The 27,040-nt window shown below is 42.9% G+C and overlaps 1 protein-coding gene across 4 annotated transcripts in view; it reads right to left on the bottom strand.

The window, feature by feature from the left end:
- LOC137563952 (protein FAM193B-like) overlaps positions 1-27,040 on the bottom strand; it is a 61,847-nt gene that overhangs the window by 17,250 nt on the left and 17,557 nt on the right. For 2 of the 4 annotated variants that reach the window (XM_068277076.1, XM_068277077.1), the window contains exons 2-5: positions 26,673-26,912; positions 18,882-19,119; positions 15,507-15,689; positions 9,391-9,751 (exon numbers count right to left, since the gene is read on the bottom strand). In XM_068277076.1, coding sequence (XP_068133177.1) covers positions 9,391-9,751; positions 15,507-15,689; positions 18,882-19,119; positions 26,673-26,912 — 1,022 coding nt within the window. Of the gene's footprint in view, positions 1-9,390; positions 9,752-15,506; positions 15,690-18,881; positions 19,120-24,618; positions 24,638-26,672; positions 26,913-27,040 lie in introns of those variants that run through there. The other 2 variants (XM_068277080.1, XM_068277078.1) reach the window with 2 other exon arrangements.

Raw genomic sequence — 27,040 nt, 5'->3', positions numbered from 1 at the left:
GCAAAAATAACCCTCAGCAATCAGCTGGGGGTCAACCTTGTGGCACTTTCTGTGGGGAATAATGAAAAAATACAAGTCTTGCCCAAAACCTGTTCCATGATGTCCATAATATTTGCAGTGTGGGGAGAGGGAGGATTGCTTGCTGAAGTTGCAGTTAGGTGGGTTGTGGTAATGTGGGGGTAGATGAAGGCACTTTTTGGAACGTCCCAAGTCAGAACTGCTTCCTTTATGGGCAGAACCCTACAGTATACAAGGCTAGCTGCACTTTCTATAACTTTAGTTAGCATGAAAGAAATCAATATTTTATCGGATAAACTAGTTTTGTACCATAAAGAATGCAACAACTAATGCATAACTCATTAGTTATTCCTAAGACTGTAGTGTAATATATTAAAGGGAAGGTTCAGGGAGGGTGGGGAAAAAATAAAAATCAATTTCCACTTACCTGGGGCTTCCTCCAGCCCGTGGCAGGCAGGAGGTGCCCTCGCCGCCGCTCCGCAGGCTCCCGGTGGTCTCCGGTGGCGCGCCCGACCTGGCCAGGCCGGCTGCCAGGTCGGGCTCTTCTGCGCTCCAAGTCCTTGTACTTCTGCGTCCCACGCCGGCGCTCTGACGTCATCGGACGTCCTCCGGGCTGTACTGCGCATGCGCAGTAGTTCTGCGCATGCGCAGTACAGCCCGGAGGATGTCCGATGACGTCAGAGCGCCGGCGTGGGACGCAGAAGTACAAGGACTTGGAGCGCAGAAGAGCCCGACCTGGCAGCCGGCCTGGCCAGGTCGGGCGCGCCACCGGAGAGGCGGCGAGGGCACCTCCTGCCTGCCACGGGCTGGAGGAAGCCCCAGGTAAGTGGAAATTGATTTTTATTTTTTCCCCACCCTCCCTGAACCTTCCCTTTAAAGGAAAGTTTAAATGGATGCATACCCAAGATGAACTGTTAAGACTGACTGTGGCAGCTTCTAATATGCAATATGCTCTGATGCAACTTAAAATCTATGCCACCAAACCATGTCTGATAAACCCAGTCCAGGTTTGTTGGATCACATAAGCCTTCCAATAGGCGCCATTATGCCTTTGTGGATGCCAAAAAGACTAAAGCTCCAGTACCCTCCTTGTCAGCCATTGGTTAGATGTATTTATACAGTACATGTTAATTAGGTCTCCTCTAATAAAGGCTCAGACACATCCCAAAAAAAAGCGTACAATCAACTCAACGACATGACTGACCGCACAACAACCTGTTCACACAACCTGTATTTCCACACAGCCAAACCAACTACACTACCAACTCATACATAATGTGCACAAGTGGGACAACAGACTGCACAATATAGCTGCATTCTAAACAAGTACAAGTCGTTTAAACAATTTGTACACGTGGCCAATTGCACTATAACAGCCCAACAGTGGATCCGCCGGTTGGATTGGGCAAATGGCCTGTTATCAGTCGCTTGTCTAGTTTGCCACACGTACACACCCAACTATCGTCCAACAGATCAGGTTTGGACAATAGCTGGGTGGAAAAGTTGCACATATGTATGGGCCTAAATTGGTCTTTTCTCCAGACAAAATAAGCCCAGTTTATCTAACCTTTCCATTTTGTTACTAGTCTCTGCACCTGCTCTAAAACTGCAATATCCTTCCTGTAATGCAGTGCAGTGCCTATAAATGAATTCCATATTCCAGATGCAGCCTTACTAGAGTTAGAGTTAAACAGGGGCAGTACAGTAAAACCCCAGTTATCCAGAGCTCCATTAACCAGAAGTTTCAAGCAACCAGAAAAATAAAATCCTGGACTTGCAGGAGCTACTTTTACACTTCTTTATACAGTAATGTCCCGCGCAGCATCTCCGCTCACAGCCACTAGCCCATGGTCCCTACCGGTGCAGAGGCCGACCACCTCTTCTGTGTCTGCGCCGCTGTCAATCAAGTCCTCGTACTGCTCAGAAGCAGTAGTTCTGTGGTCAATGTGGACTTTGACAGCGGCGCTTCACGCAGGCGCAGTAAGGACAACCTCGAGGTCAGCCTCTGCACCGGCAGGGCCCCCTGGCCGGTGACTGTGAGCTGAGATGCTGCGTGGAACAGGTCGGCTTTAAGGGGCCGGTGGAAGCCCCCGGTAAGTATATCATGGGGCAGCAAAATTTGCTTTGTTTCCTTAAAGTCTGTCCTTTGTTCTGTATTAATGTCAAACTAATGTAATTAAAAACAAATTGAGTTTATGACAAGTAGACAGTGTGGAGTATAGTACTTTTTTTTAGCTAGGCCTCTTTTTAACAAGCAACCAGAAATTACACTTTACAGTTTTCATTTCCCTTTTAATGCATTCTAAAATTTTATTTGCTTTAGCTGCACCGGATTATTTAACATGTCAACAAGTACTCCCAAGTATGATGTCCCCCATTCATATCCCGTTTATTTTCTGTGGTGCTAGACTGTTGGTACAACGAAAATGTATGACTTTACATGAGTTGATGGTTCTGCACAATTTTGCATCATCAGCAAAAATTGCAACATTATCTTCTACTTAATCAACCAGGTCATCAGTAATTAAACTGAGGAGTGCTGATTTAGTACTGACCCCTGTGGACACCAATGGCTAACGTCACCCATTTTGATTAGGATCCATTGACCACAACTCTACCTTCTGTCCATTAGCCAGTTCCCTATTCATGCACACACTCTTCCCCAGTCCTTGCATTCTTAACTTTTGCACCAGACTATTGTGGGAAACCGTATTGAAGGCCTTTGCAAAGTCCAAATTTATTATATCTGCAGCATTCCTAATATCCATGTAAGCATTCAATACAATACCATAACATTTCTATAGCGCTTTTCTCACATAAGACTCAAAGCGCTTAGGCTCTCTCAGATTCAGTAATTTGTAGTAGGATGAAGTATTCACACAACAAAAGTTATATTTCTGCAAATGCCAAACTGAACAAGTGGGTTTTCAGTCTGGATTTAAACACGTCCAGGGATGGAGCTGTCAAAACATAGGGGCAGCATGACAGAAGGCTTTAGGACCAATAGTTTCCAAGTGGACTCTGGGTATGACTAGATTATTAGAACCTGTGGATCTGAGAATGCGGGGATTGCTATGCAGCTGTAACATATCTTTCAGGTATCCAGGGCCCAGATTATTCAGGGATTTAAATGTCAGTAGGCCGATCTTGAATAGCACCCTCCATTCTATAGGTAGCCAGTGAAGGGAGTGCAGGACTGGGGTTATGTGGCAGTGACGGGGTTGGTTGGTTAGCAGTCTGGCAGCAGTACTCTGTATCAGCTGTAAGCGGTATAAGACCTTTTTTGGAAGGCCAGAGTAGAGAGTATTGCAGTAGTCCATTCGGGAGGTAATGAAGGCATGAACTAAAGTTGGTAGATCTTCTGGGGGGGAGGTGAAAATAGGATGATTTCACCACAGCAGAGATGTGCATTCTGAAGTTTAAATCCCCATCAATTAGAACTCCCAGGCTACGCACATGATCAGAGCTGCACAGATCCGTGCCTCCTATTCCCAGTGGTGAAGACTGCAAGTTAAGTTGTTTTGTTGTCATACGCTGCCCCCCGATCAGAAGGACTTCAGCTTTGTCTGCATTCAGTTTCAGCCAGTTGTCATTCATCCATTGCTGTAGTTCACGTAAGCAGGCGTTTATAGTTAGAGTTGGGTCTGTAACACCAGGCTTGAAGGAAAGATATAGTTGGGTGTCGTCCGCATAGCAGTGGTATGTCAGGCCATGTTTTTGGATTAGTTTTCCAAGCGGTAACATGTAAATCGTGAAAAAAGGGGGAGAGAGGCTTGAGCCCTGGGGCACCCCATACTTAACTGGTACAGGGGTGGACAGGAAGGGCCCCATAGACACTTTTTAGGTTCTGTCACTCAAGAAGGATTGGAACCACTGAAGAACTATGCCATCAATGCCGCAGTATTCCTGTAGTCTGTTTATCAAGATGTCATGGTCAACTGTATCAAAGGCTGCAGAAAGGTCTAGCAGTATGAGGATCGAGCACTCTCCTCTGTCTCTTGTCATGAGCAGGTGGTTGCATATTTGGATGAGGGCAGTTTCAGTGCTGTGGTGTTTCCTGAAGCCAGACTGGAATGGGTCATAACTGTTTTGTAGGATTTTGGCTTCTAGCTGGAGGTATACAGCTTTTTCAATTAGCTTACCCAGAAAGGGAAGGTTAGAGACAGGTCTGTAGCTGGTCATTGCATCTGGTTCCAGGGAAGGTTTTTTTGAGGAGAGGCCTGATTGCCTTCTTCAGTAAAGCAGGAAATATCCCTGATTGTAAGGAACAGTTAATTTTGAGGAGTACCGGTACAAACAGGTTTGGGCAGTTCAACATGAACTGTGTTGGGCCAGGATCTAGGTCACAGGTAGTTAGGCGGAGGTCAAGAAGGATGCTTAATGTGACTTCATCAATTTCTTTGAAGTTTGACCAAGGTGTTACATTGTCTCTGCTAATGATCTTCGGCACTATATTAGGCTCAGATGCTGTAAGTTGTATGGCGGACCTTATAGCGGAGACTTTGTGAAGAAATGGGCAAATTGCTCACAGAGGTCCTTTGAAGACTCGATTTTAAGTTTTTGACATGCCGGGTTGCAGAGTTTTTCCACTGTGCGGAACACTTGGGCTGGTTCGTTATCTGCATTTGCAATATCTTGTGATAGGATGATTTTTTTCCCCGTGATTACCTTTTGGTAGTTCTTCAAGCGGAGGATTAAGGCATGTTTGTCTTCTGGGGACTGAGATTTGCGCCACAATCAAGTTTTCGGCCTCATCTTTTCAGCTCTTTTACAGAGTTATCAAACCACTGTGCATGATGGTATGGAGTAAGATATTTGTTGCACAGAGGAGATTCAGGGTCTAAGCTGGAGTCAGTAAATTCATCAAAGCTAAGGTTATCTCGGATATGTTGAGGTGTTAGGCCTCTTGCACACTGCAAGTTATTCCGATTCAGATTCCGCTTTTTAATCAGTTTTTACATCCGATTCAGATTCCGATTTGCAGTGTGCAGGGAGCAAACTGCAAATCTGAATCTGGATCGGATTTAAAAACTGATTAAAAAGCGGAATCTGAATCGGAATCACTTGCAGTGTGCAAGAGGCCTTAAGCTGCAATATTTTATTTGATTCTTGAACTGGTATTTGACAGCTGGTATTGAGAGGGAGAGGTGGATAGTGTAATGGTCTGACCAGGCAACAGGATTAATTTCCACATTGGCTATTGACAGCCCAGTATGGAATTGAAGGTCCAGAGTGTGACCTTTCCTGTGAGTAGCAGAGCTGATTGATTGGAAGAAGGCCAGTTCATATAAGGCACGAGGTAGCACTATTCCAAATTGTGAAGAGGAGTCATCCACCCATGTATTGAAATCTCCAAGAACAATCCATCTGGGGTGTTCCAGTGTTAGGTTGCATAGGAGATCTACAAGTTCAAGTCGGAGTCCTTTTCTGGTGGGCGGTAGATCAGGCATATGTTAATGTTTTTCTCAGCTGAAAGTTGCACCCCCAAACATTCAAATGAGTTGGTAGGTCCTACGGTAAGTGGTCTGATTTTAAAAGCTGATCTAAAGCAAAGTGCAATCCCTCCACCCCTGCGTTCTTTCCTGTTGCAGTATATCACGGAATAGTATGTTGGTACGGCAGCCTCCAGGGTGGGGCCAACTGGTTCAGAAGTAAAGGTTTCAGTCAGGCAGGCCAGATCAGAAGACTATTAGATCATGTATGATTGCGGTTTTGTTGTTTATCGATCTGACGTTACAGAGGACAGCCTTAATGGGGCTACCCTGGGAGCTAGGGTCTGAGATTGAGGACTCCAGGATACAACAGTCTCCAGATGTGTGGCTGTCATCTCTGCTGGATTGTGCTGGAGCTATTAGGGTTGTTGCCTGGGTGTACTCTGTAGATTTTGTCAGAGATATTTTGGTTCTGCAGTGAAGCACGTCTTTTCCCACGTCCTCTAGATCCTCTTGTCTTTCTGAAGATTCCAACAGACTTAAGTAGAATTATTGTTGATTTGTCAATTGGATAAATATTTCTTGGTTGGTATACAGCGAGAAGTGTCTCTGCTGAATATTGATGTTTACACATTAGAATGGACAAGAGACAGCTCAGGGCTCCTGCTGAGAAAGGCCCTATTTAGAGTCAAGGTGTGAACTTTCTCAGCTCCAGCTGGTATCCTGCAGAGATCAAAGGGCCTGTGTAGACTGAATTGTCCTTACACAGAGATGTATGGATGGACAGCATGGATTTGAAAACACAGTCCTTTATTTAGGAGTTTGAAGATATATATAACATATGTAGAAAAATATAGTCTATTGAGCATAGATGCTGTAGATAATCGATGAGTTACTCACAGGATAGGGAGAAGGCGGGCACAAAGACGAAAGTCTTTAAGGTCTCAGGTCAATTCCAAGGAAGGTGTGCAGTGTACAGCAGTGGGTGATTCCAAGGAAGATCCAATCCAGCTTAAATCTTTGCCGTCCCAAGTAATCCAGGTGTTCTGAAAGGTTATAGGTGTTGCTGGAGACATGAAGCTTTAGAATACACTGAAATTTCGGTCCAGTCTTTCCATTAAGAGGTGTAAAGTAGCAGAAATGAGATGTAATGCCTGGAGCAGCCTTAGAGAGCAGCAGCACCAGTCTGGGCGCGCTCAGTACCTCCAACCCAACACGTTGATAATCACCACCTCATAAAACTTGAGCAAGTTAGAAAAACAATACTTGTTCTTGGTAAACCCATGTTTATGCTGAAAAATTTGATTATTTTCTGCCATGAAGTCTTGTATAGCATCTCTTTGGGATAACATGTTATGCTTACAAGCCTATATAGTTCACAGGATAGGATTTTGTACCCATCCAAAATAATTGGAAAATGCGGGCTGTACGCCAATCTATTGGAATTATCCAATTTAAAGAGTAACTGTTGGGCATAAAATCAAAAACCAATTCTTTACTTTTATCTGGTAAACAATAAGGATGCTAACCAGGCAATCCGAAAGTAAAAATCACTATCACTTTTGTTGATAAATGATCATTCCCCCCCCCTCCAATTTACCTGACTGATTTGGTATGCACAAAATTTGATACACAAAAAGGAAGTTGCAGGGCATGCTGGGTTGTCCTTTTTTGCTTCTGTACTTGCCTTCACACTTAACTAATGCAGCCTGATTGGCAGAAGCCTCCTCCCCTACTGTTATTCCCTCCCACACCTCTGTTCATCTCGGATTGGCCAATATTTCTCATGCTGAGACAACGCACTTTCTATAGTGAAGGGCGGCCAAATCAGGCAGAGGAGACTAAGGGAGGAAATGACATCAGAATTGGCTTCAAAATAGTCACACTTGGGAAAGGGAAAGGCTACGGATGATTTTCTCTTTTTTTTACTGTAGAAAAATCATTAAAATCACAAACGTGGACAGTGCAATACATTTTATGCAGAGCAAGTACTTATCTACTTGTGTTTTTTTTTCTGAGATCATATTGATGACTGCTCCTCTGAGTCACAAAAGATAATGTAAAGATATAAAGGGGTTTATACTGTAGATAACCAAACTTAATTCCCTTAGCACCCAAGGATTTATTTCTTCCGGGCAAGGTGCCTTATTAACACGCAATCAATTTTGATATTTACCAAAACTGCCGAAAGGAGTCATCAGGCAAAAAAAACAAAAAAAAAAACCACTTTACTCACCTGGGGCTTTCTCCAGCCCAATGCAGCCGACTGTCCCGCACTGACCGCTCCTCTACGCTGCCGCCCTGGTCTCCCTGCAACGGTGCAGAGGCCCTTACTGCGCGAAGCATCATTGTCAATCATGGACACGTTGTCTGCGGCGCACTGCGTGGGCGCAGTAGTTTTGCACCTGCGCAGTACTCCGTGGGCAACATGGCCATGATTGACAGCGGCAGTAAGGACTACCTCTGCACCATGCAGGAAGCCTGGGATGGCAGCGGAGAGTGGAGCAGTCAGTGTGGGACAGTCTGCTGCTAGGGGCTGGAGAAAGCCCCAGGTGAGTAAAGCTTTTTTTATGTTTTGCCTGATTACTCCTTTAATATGGCAAGATGATGTCCTATGAGACCACAATGTTCACTCAACACAAATTAGTAGAAAATACATACATAAAAATGTGCATAAACACATTCACATGCACCATGTCAACCATAGACAAAGTATATGAACTCTTTCCCTAGTTCATATACACAATTTTGATATTTACTCCCTTCTTCATACTCCTAATCGTCATTCTGCTCCTCTAAAAAGGTCATCCTGCAATGATCATTTCTTTCTAAAGATGCATTCAAGCCCTTCTTGTGAGTCTATGTAGTGTGGATTGTCATATGTAGCTACATTGTATTTAATGCAAATCAGCCAGCTATGCTTTTCTGTAAATTCTACCAGAGAGAATTTGAACTCTTAACGCCTCATTAAAGTGGACCCAAATTAAAAATACACGATTTCACACATCTACTTTTAAAGACCATGCCTCAAGCAAAATAATTCCAGAGGTTCCTCGAGATCCAAAAATGATTTGCTGGGTTGCTCCAGGGTAAAAAGGTTGAGAAAGGCTGCGATAGAAGATCGGGAGTGTGATTTTTCTGGTCAATTTTTATGAAAATTGTATGGTGTGTGGTAAATTGTCAATTACTTAATGTATAGACCCAAGCAATTTTTCCTGAGTTTTCAATCATTTTTCTCATAACTGGGGAAAAATTGAACATACGTGTGTGGTACATTGGTCAGATTTTTGAATTGTTACATTCAATCAAAAATTGACTGATTCTTGAATTGAAAATATTTTAAAAAAATTGTATCGTGTGTGGCCACCTTCAGATTGCCAGCTATATGTTTAGAATTTCCTTGAACTAATTTTTCTTTTCTATAAAGGTTATCATGCTGTAGCTAATCTTTTAGAGCAAAGAAAACATTCTGAGTTTACGTCCAATTTAACTTATAAACATTTGCATATTTCAAGTAAAGTACAAAGTTAACTGTGAGCCAAAACTTTGTACTAAAAAACCTGTTAGTCGTCCATGGGAAAGGAATATGGGGACAAAAAAAATTCCCATAAACGTCCGCTGAAGTAGTTTTGTATAAGAAATCTTTTAGACATCCATGGATTATAGATGCAAAAAAAAAAACACGTATAGATAGTGGCTGAAGTCTAAGGGTTGAAAACAGTGAAAATTCTGGTCTTAATCCGGCCGAAAAATCAGCTGAAAGCCATTTCTGAACCACTCTAGTAAGGGACAGGAAAAGAGTTGGAGGACTCGTGTAGAGGCTATGTAGAGCCATCTCACTCAGTGGCATTGCTAAAATCTGGTCTCTAATATACAAATTATTTTAAGGAAAAAGAGCTCTTCAATTAATTGACAGTTTCCAGTATGCAGTCTTTATTACCTGGTTGTGGTTCCAGGAGTACTTCCACCCTGTAGTGCATTTGTGCCACTACAGTGCCCATTGCAAGGATGGCTACAGGCAGAGAGTGGTGGGGGAGGTGGGTTTACTTTTAGGAGCGATGAGCTGGACCCTGTTACATGAGGACTTCTGTGAGCTCCTGAAGATGGACAGACCGTGCCTTTAGAGGCCGCAGTGTGAGACGGGAGGCTTGTTGAGAACGGTGCTACAGGACTGGGTGGAGAGAGGTGTGGCGGAGGAGGACTGTGGGGAGAGATTGGCTGCCCAGACGAGAGTCCGGTGGGACTGTTTGGAGGTGCACTAGGATCCGGATGGCGACTGTGTTCTGAATGGAAAGCTTCCCCTGGAAAAAAATAAAATCATCATGCTAAGTACACACACGTCTTTAAATAACTGCTACAGCCACGCAAACACAGCTGCATTTCAAAACACTTTATAACTGGATCAATGAACAGTGGTGAAATGCTCCCCCCCCCCCCCCCAAAAAAAAGAAAAAAAACCCTAGCAGGCTTACAATTTGTATTAACCATAAGAAATTTCAATTTGCAATTACACACACTTATTTAATTTAACTTGGTTAAACACCAAAGGATAAGTAGTACGTAAAAACCCTCAAGAAAGCCTAAACCACTTTAGCTGGCATGGTTTATTATAGAACACAACAGTTAAAGGTTCGCTAGTATTTACAAACATGGACTTTCTTTGATGGCCTAATTTAGGGCCAGTTCAGACAGACGTCTTTCAAGTTCCAGCGTCCCATTCTGCAGAGTCTCGTCTGGGGGCTTGCAGCAGCAATCGGTGGCGTCCAGTCGCGATCTGCATTTTCCATCCCCACAGGGGGACATGAAGATGCGGCAGTTAATAGACTGAAAGCCGCATAGACAGGGAAAATCTGGATCGGAATGCGGTGTTTGCGTACACGACGGTAAATGGCTGATGTTAATGCTACCATTCACTTTAATGGGAGCGTTGTATCAGACGCTAGCTGTAATCGCCGCCAAGCGTTCGTGTGAACTGACCCTAACCAAGTAGCTAGACACCCTACGTCAGTCCAGCAGTGAAGGTCCCAAATGTCAATGGCTATATACCTTGGTGGCACGCTCATTTCAGGTGTGACATTTTACGTAGGGATGGTTAATGAGATGCAAATTATTGCGAGTTGATGCAGGACTAAGCACGTTTTGTATGTAATTTTATGCAGCTTGAAAATGGACCGATTTGTACCTCAGCAGCATTTGATTGCTGCATAAATGTGCATACAACATTTGCATAATGCTGCATCAACTCAAAATTCGCATATCATTTACCATTCCTAATTTTAGGTTACAGACTAAGAACGTGGAAGCAGCTAGTCAATATGCGTTGAGTATATAATGAAGCATCTTCCCCGCCTAGTCCCACCACCAATGGATTTCCCCCCATAAAGGTGTGCAGTAATGAGTCCTGTAGGGGTACTGCATCACTACCTCAAGGTTCCAGCCTCTGGGAGCTCCTCAGTTCAGCTGCTCCCCACAGCATGCACATTGGCCCTCCTGCAGTCACAGTCAGTCTCACTCTGGAATCAAACTGAATAGCAGCAGAACCAGACGGCACTAGATGATGGCAGCAGGGAGAGGTGGACAATACTGTAGCTTGGTTTGGGGAATTCCAATAATCGATCTCCCACATTCTCAGAGGAATGCTGAATCCAAGTACACATTTACAGCATTTACCAGAATGAAAGTGAACTGTGGTTTACACAGCAGGTTATCTCTTTTCTGCACATTATTATCTAGGGCAGGCATGTCAAACTGGTCCTAAGAGGGCCAAGATCCTCACACATTTTTGATACAGCTCAAATGAATTGATGGGTCTGAATCAGGAAAGGTGTGGTCCATCAGGTTGAACACATTCCTCTCCTCAGTCCATCCTAAACACTGGCATGGATCTGGCCCTCCAGGCCTGAAGTTCGACACATGTGATCTAGGGAAATGTGTGACAACTGAAGTAAATGGTAAAGGTGTGTGCTCAGGACCAGCACAAGTGTGACAACAGAACACTGGCAGCATCTGTTCTGATATAAGCTTAATAGTGCAAGCATGAAATGTGCAAGTAGCCCACGGCAACAAACCTAAATCCAAATTCAAAATGCACACCTCAGACAGGATGCAAGACAGCAAGGAAGTGAATACAACAGTCACTATGACCCTTATTCATACGTCTGATTCAGGTTTTAGCCCACTAACTTTTTACATAAGATAGCCATTTCCAATATGCACATGGGCTGTAGAAGGACCAGTTATGAATTTGACAACTTCATGCCTGGAGTCTTCCATTCATTGATTTAACTGTAATAAAAAGAAGTCTTACCTAGCTATAAATAACTGTACTTTGCACCTGCTTTCTAAATAAGCTCATTAAACTCAGCCTAGCAGTCAACTGAATTTCATCAGCAAGGAAGTTCATGAAGAATTTTACAGTCATTACAGCACAGAAGCTATGTTGCTTTAATGAACCACGCAAATTATGGGTGAGGCTTTAGGTTAACATGGCAAGTCTGCAACCAGCAAAAAAAAAAAAAAAAACCACCGAAACAAGTATGCACCTAGTTATCAGCCAAATTAATGAAAATTAGGTTTACTCACCTGGGGCTCTCTCCAGCCCCTTGCAGGCGACTGTCCCACGCCGACCACTCCACTCCCCGCCGTTCCCCCGGTCTCTGGGCTCGGTATTCAGGCCGACTGCAGGGTCAGCCTTACTGCGCCTGCGCAGTTCGTCATGGCCCAGTTGGCCGCGTTTGACAGCGGCGCTTCGCGCAGCCGCAGTAAGGCCGACCCCGCGGTCGGCCTGAATAACGAGCATGGAGACCGGGACAGCGGCAGGGAGCGGAGGGCGTGGGAGAGTCAGCTGCATGGGTCTGGAGAGAGACCCAGGTGAGTAAACCTCATTTTTATTAATGTGGCTGATAACTCCTTTAAAACAAACCTGAACTGAAAGTTATAAGTCAAAACAAACTGGCCATACTTGCCTCCCGTGTAGTTAGTCTCTCCTCTCCTGCATCCTGTTTCTCCACTGATCAATGGAATTCTCCTTTCATCATTTTGAAAAAGGCCATTAGCCCATAACAGCTTCCTGGTCAGAACACTTAAACTGTAATATCACCCACTTGAGCCGTAGGGAAACATTGACATTACCTTGCTAGTCAGTTGTCCTTTCAGCTTTGGGGCCTTGTCTACATTGTAAAGCGCCAGCGCAATTGCTAGCACATTTCCCTGCGCTTTTCGATTTAAGCGCTTTTCTAAGCAATTTTCAAAGTGCTTTTGTGTGACAATTTTTCCCTGATGACACTCAGGAAGTGAACTCTTTGACCTGGAACAGAATAAATACAATTTATTCTTAAAAGCGCTGGGGAAATCGCTATACAAAGCACTTTTTCAAGCACTTTGCGGTTTCACTATACTATATATTGAAGCGCAAACGCTCAGGAAATGGTGCAGGAGCCGCGTTTGCGATTGAAAAGAAAGCTCATCGCTCATGTGAGAAGACTCACAGAGCAACATTGCACAAGCACTTTTAAAGCGATTTTTAAAATCGCCAGCACTTAAATAATCGAACACGCTCACAGTGTGAACAAGCCCTAACGGATCACAACTGATTTTTTTCACACCGTTAAAAGGCTATTCCACAAAAAGTAGTACATTTGCTTAGACATCCTGGCACTACACAAATTTTGTGAAATTAAAGCTTATTGAAAAAAATATTTCCATTTCAGGTTTGCTTTGCTGCAATGGGTTCACAGGTGCAGCCTGGTTTCAGAGCACTTCCATTCTACTCTTCATGCAGTGATCGCATGGAAGGAAAGACTGCCCTGTTTGTGTGACTCAGTTTTACAGTGTTAGAAATCGTGGCCAATTATAATCTGAAAATCTGACTGTCCAAGACTTGTTTCTTTAGCCTCATTTTTGTAGCATATGTATGTATATTTGTAGCAGAGTATATAGCACAGGTGGGGACATCTGTATTCCTGTCATTTGCATCTTGAATTCTTCATTTACTGAAATGGATGATGGTTAGCCTGTCCTGGCACAACCTCCCTGCTTTCCTATTGGATATACTTAAACCCAAGTTCTTCTACTATTTGATCTAGTTTCCCTCCATTTTAAATTTTATAGATTTAGGTTTATCCTCTATTTTTATGCTTCACACTAGCTCACCTTCATGCTACCACAGCCTTTTATCAGATACACTGGATTATGCATTTGGTTTTTGTCTTTGTTTCAGTAGACCGTGGTTTTGATGCTGCACAACAAGTCTATCAAGGGTAACAATTCCCCCTTGCAATTTGTTTTTCTGTGCATATACAACCTAATATACCTACCCTTCAGTTGCTTAACTATAGAAACAGAGCCACGTTTTTTATTTTCCCTGGTGACGAGGGAGAAGAAAAGCGACAGACTGAGGGAGCACATGAATCTGCCTCTGACCCTCCTTACCTTCTCAGAGACCCAACATGACCAAGTGTCAGTTGACATGAAATGGCCCTTGTGCTAGACACACTGCTTCACCATGCACATTTTGTGAAGAGAGGTTGATGGACATTTAACTAGTACACTATCTAGGGGTCCACTAGACTGCTGCCCTTTATGTAGGGTTTGAGCCTTTGACCAGGGTTCTAACCCTGGATCAAGCCAGTTTGTAAAACAGAAAGGAGTCTTTGCGCAAAGCTCCCTAATGATAAGTGGCTGAAGCACTTTTCACCTGCCAAAAGAGCAGGTTCTAAATGTTCTGTGTATTCTTTGCCGTGTTATACTGTTCACATAGGTATAAAATTACACCACAGATTGTTCTCGATTGTGCACAGAGTTGCTTGTTTCTTGTTCAACGATTGCTACTGTGTATACGAAGCACATCAAGTGGGGACATTGGCCTCAATTCACTAAGATCATGCTGGAGATGAGGCAAGAGTAAACTTGCCTCTGCACAGTGAGTTATCTTATCTCTTCATTCCTTACGTTACCGCCTCTGTAGTTAGAAACTAACAAAATTTTCAGCCTTATTTCTTCTATCCTATAAGTTCCTATACCTGTTCTAATGTGGTCTGGATTATTGCAGCCGTTTCTAGTTGCACAGTCTCTGTAATAGATCTAATCTTTTCTTGTCAAGCCTTGTCGAGACAGAGGAATGCACTCTCTCTGCTGTGATAGGGAGAAGTTATGCACACCCCCTGCAGGCTCTCCTGTGTGTGTATGAGTCACAGTCTCTGCTCACAGCCAGCGTCTCTGCAAGGCTCTTGGAGCTGAGACATTTCAAACAGCTGTGAGTGCAGAGAGATCAGTGCAGAGCTCAGACAAGTAGCTAAGGAAACATGTGGGAGTAACATTACAGCAATCAAGTCACATTTGAGGGGAGCTTCTGCAAACAAGCACCTGCTCTGATGTATTTCCTGTTTGACGGCTATCTTCATTGTTTACAAAAAACAAAAGTGATTTTATCGCCAGGAAAGCAGCGGGAGCGGCGAAAATGACAGAGGGGGCTAGGAGAAGACAACAGGCTGGTACGTTTATGTAAGATATTCACAGTACAGGAGTCTCTTTAAGTTACCTACTCTGTAGTTATTTTCACACGCAGTTAATTAACACCCTGTCTTTAACTTTAGAATTCTGGAGTTATTTTAAGGATTGAAGAGTTAACTTAAAGACAGAAGCGTTAATTTTAGGTTTGCCTGAGGTAAAAGGTTTCCTGAATACTACATGCCTCATCACCATGGTGATAACTCTAGAAACCTTCTTAAAGACAGGAGATAAGCTTAGTGAATTGAGGCCATTATGTTCCGCAATGCTTGCACTCCAGAACAGTTGAGGTGTCATTCCATTACCATATTACTTCATTCTTGCTGCAACTCTTGTTCCGGTTTGGGATGTTAGGTCGTATGGTTGTACATTTACAAGGCAGCTTCATCATAACTCATTTAGTACCAGTTTATACTTACCCCAAGAGGTCCAAATAAGTAGGTCCTACATATTTTTGAATGAGTCTGCTAGGAAACAAGTTAATGTGTGCCGTAAAAAAAGGGCACTCAAGGCATATTTTAGAACATACAAAATTAAGTGTTTACTAACCTGGGGATGATGGCCTATGGCACATGCTTTTGAACTGTTTTGGAGATTTACAGAAGTTAAGTGAGGTAGGGAGTGTTCCTGTGCTGGTTCCAGATGGACTGTATGGACACACCTTCAAACCAGACAGTTTTGATGTCTTGCTACCACGTTCTGGAGACCCTGGAAGGCCACTGCCTTTTTCACCTGCACAAAATGGAATGTACAGTTAACTATGATGGACACAAGACTATGGTAAGGATTAGATTGTAAGCCCCACTGAGCTGGAAATTCCTAGGTGATGCAGAAATCAAAACTGATCCACCCTAGTCAGGCTGAATGTCTTATTTGGCAGGACATTTCGAACCATAGTAATAAAGGATAATTCTAGAATATACTGAAAAAGAGATTTTCTTACTAGGTACATACAGGGTAAAAAAAGGGTCTACTCTTCACCCCCCTGAACGAACCCAATAAAAACTGGAAAAACATTGCAGAGTGGCGACAGTGGAGAAAAAGCACACTACAATACAGAATAACTTCAAAATGATGTAGCATCCAGGGTTGCCTCAAACAGGAGTGGAAAAAATAATAATAAAAAAAAAACAGGATTGCAACGCTGCATTCATGCAAACGCCAGTAAAAGTCCAGCACAAACCCTCCCATGCACTTGAATGGGAGCGCTTAACAATGAGTCCCGGATGCCAGGGGTAAACGCCCGCCAAGCATCTGTGTGAACCAGCCCTTAGGCTTTCACTGCTTTAACCAACAGCGCTTTTCTTCAATTCTCTAAAGCTGATCTCACTACCAGTGCTCTGGACCCTATTCCCTCTTCTCTTATACTTTAGCGCTCTTCTTGCTTCATCCCTGCTCTAACCACTATTTTCAACCTCTCCATCTCAACTGGCATCTTTCTCATTTAAAAAGCAATCCTAACACCACTAATCAAAAAACCTTCTTTGGACCTTGTAGCCCGTTCTATCATCCAGTCTCACACTTCCCCTTGGTTTCTAAACTGCTGGAACGAAATCTATTCACAACTGACTTCTTGTCCTTGTTAGACCCCCTTCCAGTCTGGCTTTCAATCTCACCATTCCACTAAAACAGTCCTCAAAGTTGCAAACTATCTCATTGCAAAAACCTAAAAGGCTCGTTTACTGTACTTCTACTCCTTGACCTTTCCTCTGTCTTTGACACAGTCTATCACCCACTACTTCTCCAGACACTCTTGTCAACAAGTGTAAAGGGCCTAGCACATTATTGGATTAGCTTTGACATCTCTATACATCTACAGTGCTGCCCATAATTATTCATACCCCTGGTAAATTTTGACTTAAAGTTATTTATTCAACCAGCAAGTAATGTTTTGATGGGAAATGACAGATGTCTCCCAAAATATAATGTATAAGAGGCATTGTGGAAAAAAAATTCTCAGCTTTTATTTACATTTGAGCAAAAAAAGTGTCCAGTCCAAAATTTTACATATCCTTCTCAATCAATAGAAAATCTTTATTGGCTATTATAGCAATCAAACACTTCCTATAATTGCAGACCAGGTTTTTGCATGTTTCCGCCGGTATTTTTGCCCATTCATCTTTAACAATGAATGATCTTTATCTTCCTCCACATATTCTCAATTGGATTCAAGTCAGGACTCTGGCTGGGCCACTCCAAAATGTTAACGCTGTTGTCAGCTAACCATTTCTTCACCCCTTTTGCTATGTGTTTTGGGTCATTGTGATGCTGAAATGTCCACTAGTGCCCAAGGCCAAGTTTCTCTGCAGACTGCCTGATGTTAAGAATCCTCATGTATTGCTCTTTTTTTATGGTGCCGTTTACTGTGATTAGGTTCCCTGGTCCACAGGCTGAAAAGCACCTTCAAAGCATTAAGTTCCATCCCATGTTTGACAGTGGGGATGGTGTTCTTTGGGTTGAAGGCTTTTTTAATTTTTTTTTTTTTTTTTTTACACCAAATGAAGGAAACATTGTGACCAAACAATTCAATTTTTGTTTCATCTAACCAGAACACAGAAGACCAGAAGTCGTTTTTGTCCAGATGAGCATTTGCAAAGGCCAAGCAAGCTTTTGTGTGCCTTACCTGGAGAAATGGCGTCCACCTTGGTCTGCATCCGTGGAACCCAGTGTCCGTTGGATTGTCGGCCTTGAGACATTGCCAACAGCAGAGCCCAGATTCACTGGGATGGCCTTGGTGGTGATCCCTGGATTCCTTTTCACCTCTCTCACTATCCTCCTGGCCAGCGCAGGTGTCACTTTTGGCTTCCGACCACATCCTCTGAGATTTTCTTCAGTGCGGAACATCTTGTATTTTTTAATAATACTTTGCACTGTAGCCACTGGAACTTGAAAACATTTAGAAATGGCCTTGTAGCCCTTTCCTGACTTATGAACAGCCACAATGTGCAGCTGCAGGTCCTCACTGAGCTCCTTTGTCTCAGCCATAACTGTCCACAAACCAATTGCAGAGAGCTGCTGTTTTTCACCTGTTGAGTTGTTTAAAACAGCTGTTCCCAATTAATCAGGGTAATTGGGTTGCTTTAGAACAAGCTTGGACTATTTGGAATGGTATAGAACGTTGGATTTGCCCACATACTGTGACAGTTTGTGAAGGGTATGAATAATTTTGGACTGGACACTTTTTGCTCAAATGTAAATAAAAGCTGAGATTTTCTTTCCACAATAATGTCTCTTGTACATTGTCTTATCTTTTGGGAGACACCTATGTAATTTCCCGTCAAAAATTGACTTGCTGGTTAAATAAAGGTAACCAAGCCAAAATTTGCCAGGGGTATGAATAATTATGAGCAGCACTGTATCTCTCTACATGTATAGATTTCACTGAAAACACAAAGTATCCCGCTGTTACAGGGAACACAATGCAACTACCACTGAGAACTTAGCCTCATTCTTGTGAACAATTCCAGTTTAAAAAAAAAACAAAAACGCAAAAAGAACTTTGACCCAGTGCATACCAAAACCGCTAGCAGTTTAGGGAGCAGATTTCAGAGCGATTCTAGGCATGTTTAGAGCGGATTTCTAAACATGCCTAGCGGTTTTGGCTGCGTTTTTGTGTAGCAGATTACACAAATTGTTACAGTAAAAGCTGTTACTGAACAGCTTCTGTAACAAAAATGCCTGGCAAACCGCTCTGAAGTAGCCTTTTTTCAGAGTGGTTTACGTTTTTCCTATCCTTTACATTGAGGCAGAAACGCTTCTGCAAACCGCAAGCGTGCAGCAGGAGGCACGTTTGCTACAATCCTCAAACCAACATTAACCGCTCGGTTTGACAGGCAGATGTGGCCCGCGGATCGCGTAAAAAACCGCTCGGTTTGTACTGGGACTTAATCTGTTCTGCTTCTACCTTTTAGAGTGCTCACTTACCCGCAGAAGATCCTCCAATGCTTCCATTAGAGTGCTGCGAGTTCCAGAGGCCAGATAGCTTGTGGGCCGACAAGAAGGAGCTGGGGTCCCAGTCCCCAGAGTTTCCATGGCAAGATGATGAAGAGGAGGAGGACGATGATGTGGAGGAAGAGGAGGAAGATGAGGACGAGGAGGAGGATGAGGAGTGTGACCCAATACCACAGGACTGGGACTTGCAGGACGTATGCGACAGAGACACCTGTTAGAAAGAAAGCAAAGCAAGATTTTACATTCTGACTGGCAGAAGGAAGAGAACTGCAACTATTGATGAAGTATCTTTAATGCATTTCAGCTGGGCAGCATTTAAACAGGTAGCATTGCTGCCCAATATGTAGTTTTGATAAACGAATTGTCCAAGAAAAGCCTTGAATACAGATGTAGTCACAGCGTTCAAGTAACTTACATAGTCACGAAAACAAAAAATTGGAATTTTAACGTTGTACTTCTCTATGGTGTTAATTTACAGACCTGCAAGTGCATAATAAAAGCAGTAAAATACATGACTTTAATATTCTGAGTCATGGTGGTGAATTATTGTGGTTACAAAATTGTGTAGTAAGGCTTTCTGAATTGATATTAGCGTACTGTGATACGGAAGACTGCTACTGTAATAAGGAAGAAATCTCTTGATCAGCCATTTCTTTCTACAAAGAGGTTTAGCAATGGAAAGCTGGATATCTGTGCATTAAATCTGATGTGAAAGTTTTCCTCTAGTGAAAGCTGTACATATAATGTGGCATATCTGCATGGTTTTAAAGTTCACTGCAAAAGAGTAATTTATTTTTTCTTACCCGGCTTCTAAGCTAAACATCTAACATTCCATCATTTTACTGAGTGCCCAGATTTTACAGAGCCAGCAGTCTAAGCTTCATATTTGTGAAAAAAACAAAAAAAACAAAAAAAAAAATCAGTTATAGGACAAAGTCGGATTCAGCTTCATAATTGTATACTTTGCACACAGTCACACCTGTTCCAGTCCCTGCACCAATGGCCAATGCAAAGACTTTCGGTTTCTTGTAGTATGGCTCAATCCCTTCTCATGGAGGAGACTATGCTGCTATGTGAAATATGCCTTCTGGTCCAGAATGCAAATTAACTATATGGACAGGTAAATGATCACTATATCACCAATATCAGTCATCTAATTTATGCAACACTGCTTCCATGAACAGAGTAGAGCCCTACAACGGACAGAGCAATGAAGGCAATCAATCGCTCCTACCTGCTCAAATAATGTAAAGAGTCCCCTTTCTCCAGCTATCTTTGCCCTCTGTATGGAACCCCTCGCCTATACAGTCCATTTCTTGGCCCAACTAACAAGGCTACAAAATTGGCCCAACTACTTATAAAATTTCCCTTTTTGAAGATCTGGTCTTTACCATCACAAATTCTTTAGTTTCTGTTCCCAAACTACTAAGTCTTCTAGATCAGGGGTAGGGAACCTTGGCTCTCCAGCTGTGATAAAACTACAAATCCCAGCATGCATTTGCCTTTATTAATCATGACTGTGGTAGTCAGACTCCTGCAATGCATTGTGGGACTTGTAGTTCCTTAACAGCTGGAGAGCCAAGGTTCCCTACCCCTGTTCTAGATGATTTTAAGAAAGTTTCTGGCCTTTCCCCTAATATACCAAATAAGAAGTACTCCCATCTAATCTGCCAAAGCCTGTGACTGATACCCCATCTTCCAATTTCTGATTTAAAATTCAGCTCAAATATGTTAAGCATCTTGGAGTCAAGCTTACCAGAAATCCGGCTGAGACGTTTTGCTACCAATTATAATCCTATGATTGCATCTCTCCTCTCCCTGCTGAGATCTTGGGTCGAAATTTCCATCTAGCTTTCTGGGCTGGTCCACGCTGTCTGTATGACCATCCCCCCCTAAGATTTTATCTACTTAAAACTTCCTGTTTCAGTCCCCAAGCCTGCCCTAGTCCAGCTTCAGCAAATGACCAGATTCATACGGTCCAATAACACCGAAGAATAACTCAGGTGCATGCAGCTTCCTAGATTTGTAGGAGGGCCAGGTTATCCAAATTTGTATAACTATTACCTTGCAGCCAAGATTGCTCATGTTCCTCCGACCCAAGCCAAGTCTCAATTGCCCCTTTGGGTTAAAATCTTCCCTCTTATGGCCATATATGCTTACGTCCATAATCTGGACATATACCTACCTCCTTAAAGGGATACTTAAGTCTGGCCAAAAAAATGAGTTTAACTCACCTGGGGCGTCCCTCAGCCCCCTGCAGCTGATCGGTGCCCTCGCAGCTCCGGTCCGATGCTCCTGGACCAGTCGGCGACGACTTCCAGTTTCGCCGTTACTGGCCGACAGGCATGGGAACGCGAGTGATTGTTCGCATTCCCAGCCACAATAGCACTCCCTATGCGACTATTGCGGCAAGAAGGCCGCTATAGGCGCATAGGGGGTGCTATTGTGGCTGGGAACGGCCGGTTCACTGATTGCCTGGCTAACGAACCGCGGGCCGGGAGCGCGCATTCACACGCGCGATCGGCCGTGGGAGCGCACATGGTTCCTGGACGTAGTTTCTACGTCCAGGAACTAAAATAGGTTAAAGATGAATCAGAACAGGCATACTAAGGGCCCGTTGTGCTGTGGGAATCGCCGCGGTAAAAATTTGGATGAGGATGCGAAACTCCCATGCGGTTAAATGCAAATTTTCATGCGAATTCGCATACAATTTCGCATGGATGATGATGTATGCGAACTTAACCATGGCAGTGCCTGTGTGCTTTTCCATTGATTCCATGCGAAATTGTATGCAAATTCGCATACCAAAGCCGCATGCGAATTCCCTATTAGATTGTATGCGACTCGCATAGCGGTATGCGAATTCTGATGGCTCTGCCGTGCAGATTTTTTTCTGCACAGAAAAACGCAAAGGAATCCTGACAAGTGGAAACCATCCCATTCACTTGTATTGGCTATGCGAATTCGCATGCAGCAAACGCATGCGAATTCGCGATACTGGAAACAGGCCCTCAGGCCAGTATCTTAGGCTATTGTCCTATCTGGTATGCCTGTACTGATTCATCTTATATAAATCCTAATAGCAAGGACTGGTGCTCCGTCTTGCATTTACTGTTCTATACTGATCTGCATATTTGTTCTGCACCAGTGGCTGAAAAGTTCTCAGGCACAGGATCAACAGAACAGCCAGGCACCTGGCATAGTTAGAAGAATAAACAGGACCGCCTTCCAAACTCTCTACCTATACGGTCACTGAGCACAAGAGCCAACAACTGGAAGGCAAGTTTATAAAGCCAGCACCATTAAAGTGGTTCCGAGACGAACTTTTACACATTGCATAATTGTGTTCCTTTCCCATTGTTTATAGGGCATTCCTCAAGCCAAATACTTTTTGTTTTTGTTTTAATTGCCTATAAACTAAAAAAGCCACACCCACAGGTTTTCAGAGAGCCTTGCCAGTAGCAAGGGCTCATGGGAGCTCAGTCTGGGCAGGAGGAGGGGCAGGTGTTACTAGCCATTGATTTCAGAGGCAGAGGGGAGGAGGGAGGAGGAGAGGGAATTGGGCTGATGGCTCAAGATACAGATAAGCCTGCCTCTGTGTAATGTTTACAAACAACATGGCTGCTGTCATTGTATCACAGGAATAAATAATCATTCTATTAAAACTGTTTGCAGCTAGATTTGCTGTGTAAATCATCTAAACTTTAGATAAGATATATAGACAAGTTACTTGTTATAGTTAGTTTTTCATCTCGGATCCGCTTTAACAAAAATATCAAAAAGCAAGCACCAGTTGACATTTCTGAGGAGCCCGGGATACCTGGTTGTCCAGTCCTGTCAAAGGTTATTAGTACAGCTGCTGAACAAAAATGACACTAAGTAGACCGCTCCAGACCCTCATTCACGTAAAAGCTCACAAAACATTAAGTCCAATGAACTAGTAGACAATTTTGTGCTTTGCCGTATTCCAACCAAACCCAAGAAACCACACACAAACATTTGATGCAGAAGAGACCAATCTGGTTTTCTTAGTCTGGATCTTTGCAGCTTAAAGTGTACCTGAAATTAAACGGAGATGAACTGGAGGAAAGGATTTTTACTTACCTTGGGCTTCCTCCAGCCTCCTGTTGTCTGTCAGCTTCCTACCCAACGCACCGTTTTTTAGTTGTGCCATTGTCCGCCCTGTAAAGCAGTGTTGCCAACTCATCCCTTTAAATACGGACACATTAAGTTATATGGGTTCTGGTGCTTCTCACACATAATTAGTGCCTAAACTGCATATAACTAGCCACAAGACATGTATAATTCATAAGCGTCCGTATTTAAAGGGATGAGTTGGCAACACTGCTGTGAAGTCTGACTTGGATCAGATGCGGACTACCACATATGCGTGGTTTCGGCTGGGTAGCGGCAGAACAGCAAGAGTCAGCAGCATGCGTTGAGGATGATTGAAATCTACACCCTGGCAGTGATAACCACTCCCAACCAAGTCGTAGATTTCAATTATAATTACCAAAGCCTGGCACACACCTTGCAATTTTTACTTCAGATCCTATTAAGCAAGTGATCAAATCAATATGCAGATATGATATCAATCGGATATATTTATTGTATTTATAAAGCACCAACATATTACGCAGCGCTGGCTATAGACAAAAGTTAGTGTACACACGTGATTTTTTTTTTTTTTTTTATTATTCCAATTCGATTTTCTACCATTTCTCTGATTGGTTAAAGGGACTCCGAGCAGTGCAGAAACTATGGAAAGATGCATATCATTTTAAAGCTCTCTTTCTCCTCTTTCCAATGATATATAAACCGCCGCACTACGCCTTTTAGTTTTCGCTATTTTCGCGATTGAAATTGCCGCAGCTGTGATTTCAATCGCGAAAATAAAGAAAACTAAAGGCGTAGAGCGATGGTTTAGGTGTCGCCAGAAAGAGGAGAAAGAGAGCTTTAAAATGATATCCATCTTTCCATAGTTACTTGTATTACACAGGACGACACTTTCCCCAGTGTCAGCAGCTCCATTCAGCAGAAAAAGTCGGCCTGTGTAATACAATGTAACCATGGAAAGATGGATACCATTTTAAAGCTCTCTTTCTCCTCTTTCTGGCGACACCTAAACCGTCGCTCTACGCCTTTTAGTTTTCTTTATTTTCGCGACTGAAATCGCGGCCGCGGCAATTTTAATCGCGAAAATAGCGAAAACTAAAAGGCGTAGGGCGGCGGTTTATATATCATTGGAAAGAGGAGAAAGATAGCTTTAAAATTATATGCATCTTTCCATAGTTTCTGTACTGCTCGGAGTCCCTTTAATCAATCAAAATCAAATAGACAAAGGACATACACATAGAATAGCCAGTTTTTCCAATATGTCCAATCTACTTTTTCGATTGAGCTTGGGATCGGACACTGCCAATCAGTAGGATGTACTCCCCCCCCCCCCCAGATTTGATCATTTTCTTAATAGTAAGTATGATTTTAAGTGAAAAATTCATGGTGTATACCAGGCCTAAGGCTGTAAATAACATTCCTATGAATTGTCTCAAAGCTCGAAGAACATAACACAAATCAGTCTATTTTTGTATAAACCACCTCACTATATTTCCCACGTAAATTAGCCCCATGCACTTCAACAGAAAAGTGCTCTTTTTCAATATACCCCAAGGCACACTGCAACACAAAAGTTGAAAAACTGGAAATATACCTTTGTTATGTCAAAGTCCAGAAACTGCATGCAGTGGATTTCAGCAGCTCCTATTATAAAAACACTGTTACCCAGCAAGCTTTGTTCTCCATATATAAATTGCACATAAAATAGAGGCAATCCTGAGAATCAGAAAAAGATACTACAAATTATAGAAAGCCATTATCTCATGGCTTATAAGAAGCATGGGTAGCAAGGTGTGAACTTTTTACTACAGAAAAGTGTTTTTAACCGCTTGTAGCATACTCTGGGGCTGAAAAGGAAGAATGTAGAAGTCCCATCCACAAATGTAACATTGCCTTAAACGATTTAGTGCCCCAAATATATCTGTAAACTACTTTTTTGTCTAAAATAGGTCCCTATAAGTCTCCTAATTTTTCATTTTTATTTTTACCTCGCCATGTGCCTTTGCTGAACTGTACTGGAACTGTGCAGTGCCAACAGGATAGTGAGAAGGTTTTTTTTTTAGCTACAGTAGCAATTTTAACTCAAAATGCAAAGAAAAGAAACTTCCCATTTCAGATAAGATCAGGACACTGATAATTGAAACACTAGGAATGCAATTATATTGTCTGACAACACCACTGCGAACACAGCCTTTTGCCAGATTCCACCGCGCTGATGTTAATGTACCATTAAAATATAAATGCATTATATTTCTAGTATATAGGGATTAAAACCAGGCAAAAATTTTAAGAAAGTGGGCTCCCTCCTTCACATACACACCACTGCAAAGAAATGATATTCACTCCTTGCATACTTTTTATGTTGAGGATCCATGGGAAACTAAGCAGCTTTACAACCTCTGCAGCTAGAGCTATATACACATGCTGGTTTGAACTCTGCCATGGTGGACAATGAAGACTGCCTTGCCTGAGAATTTTAAAGAAACCAGTGTGTACAGAGCTGCATGACGTATGCCATTCATTGTCCTCCACAGCAACATAGTGACATCTGTGCAGTGCCAATGCAGTACAGTCGCACAAGGATCGAGTACCGATCCCTGCTGGGCGACAAATGCCTTGATGTGTAGGCAGGTTATGCAATGTGCAGAAAAAGAAAAAAAGTTTGGATTTATGCATATGCTGAGACTCTGAAAGCGGTCATCCTAAAACAAAAATTCTCTGAGTGTGTGTTGTACTGGTCATTTTTTTTGTAGAATTGTTATCCTTTTGAATGAGGCTACTAGTGGTTGCTTTTATAATCTCTCAGCAAAGGTCTTCAAAGCATAATAAAATTTGCCTTGCAACTAACAGAAACCTAAAGCTCCTCCAACTGCAAAACTGGTCACATCAAGTATGACATTAAAAGGTTCTGCTAGCCGGAACCCCAATCTACAGAGAAAAAAAAAATTCACAAACCGCAAACAATGAAAATAACCAAAGGGTGGACCTAAAAATAAAAATGTAAGCTCAATTGCCATCAAGTGTGTAATGCAAATCACTTTCATAAATGAAGATATGTCTTAACTGCCTTGCTATGCAACATAGGGGCCCGTTTCCACTATTGCGTTGCGGAATCGCCGGCGAATCACCACAGGCGAAATCGCGTGCGGGTGCAATTCCGCATGCGTTTTTTGCTGCGATTTCGCATAGGTTAGGGTAATGCGATTTTAACGATGTCACTGCCTGTGTAAATTAACATGGGTACCTATGCAAAATCGCATGCGAATTCGCTGCAATAACGCATGGGGAAAACGCATGCGATTTCCCTGTTAAATATATTGCGTGCGATTCGCCTGCATTCCACACGCAATCGATTTCTGAGGGCTCTGCCGTGCAGAAAAATCCTGTACAGAAAAACGCACAGCAAAACTGACAAGTGGAAACAGGCCCATCAACTTGTATTGGCTGTGCGAATCTGCATGCGGGCAACGCATGCGGATTTGCGATAGTGGAAACGGGCCCTTAAAAGATAAAGCCTCTCCCCAATAAGCAAATGGCAAAGCGTAATAAAGCAAAAAGCACAAATTGTAGAAGTATGGCGCCCTGAATAGCAGGAAGCCATCTGCTCATTCAATAAAAAAAACAAAAAAACATGGCTAGAATACGCACTGCTAACGGTTGCTCTGGCAATGCCTGCCTCTCCTCTTCCTCCACGCTCTTCCGGCAACTCTGGCAGATCCATATCGGCATTTCCCCCAAGAGGTTCTGCGCCAAGGAAGGCATGAAAGAAGTGGGAATCTCATCCATAGAGAGCACCCCATTGTGAGAAGATGAACCCAACCAATCTTTCCTTTCCCGGTGACACAAAAGGCAACACGTTTGTACAAACTCACTGGAAGAGGGCAACACCTACAATAAAGCACAAGAGCAATGGATGTCAAGACAGGAACAACCACAGGTGACAACAGGTGTTAAATTGTCTAAGTGGCCATGTCTCTACAAACTGGTTGCTTACATTTTGGGCACCTATAACGTGG

The sequence above is a fragment of the Hyperolius riggenbachi genome, chromosome 3, assembly GCF_040937935.1.
Source record: "Hyperolius riggenbachi isolate aHypRig1 chromosome 3, aHypRig1.pri, whole genome shotgun sequence".
NCBI classification, from domain to species: domain Eukaryota; kingdom Metazoa; phylum Chordata; class Amphibia; order Anura; family Hyperoliidae; genus Hyperolius; species Hyperolius riggenbachi.
This window is presented reverse-complemented; position numbering and strand designations above follow the sequence as displayed.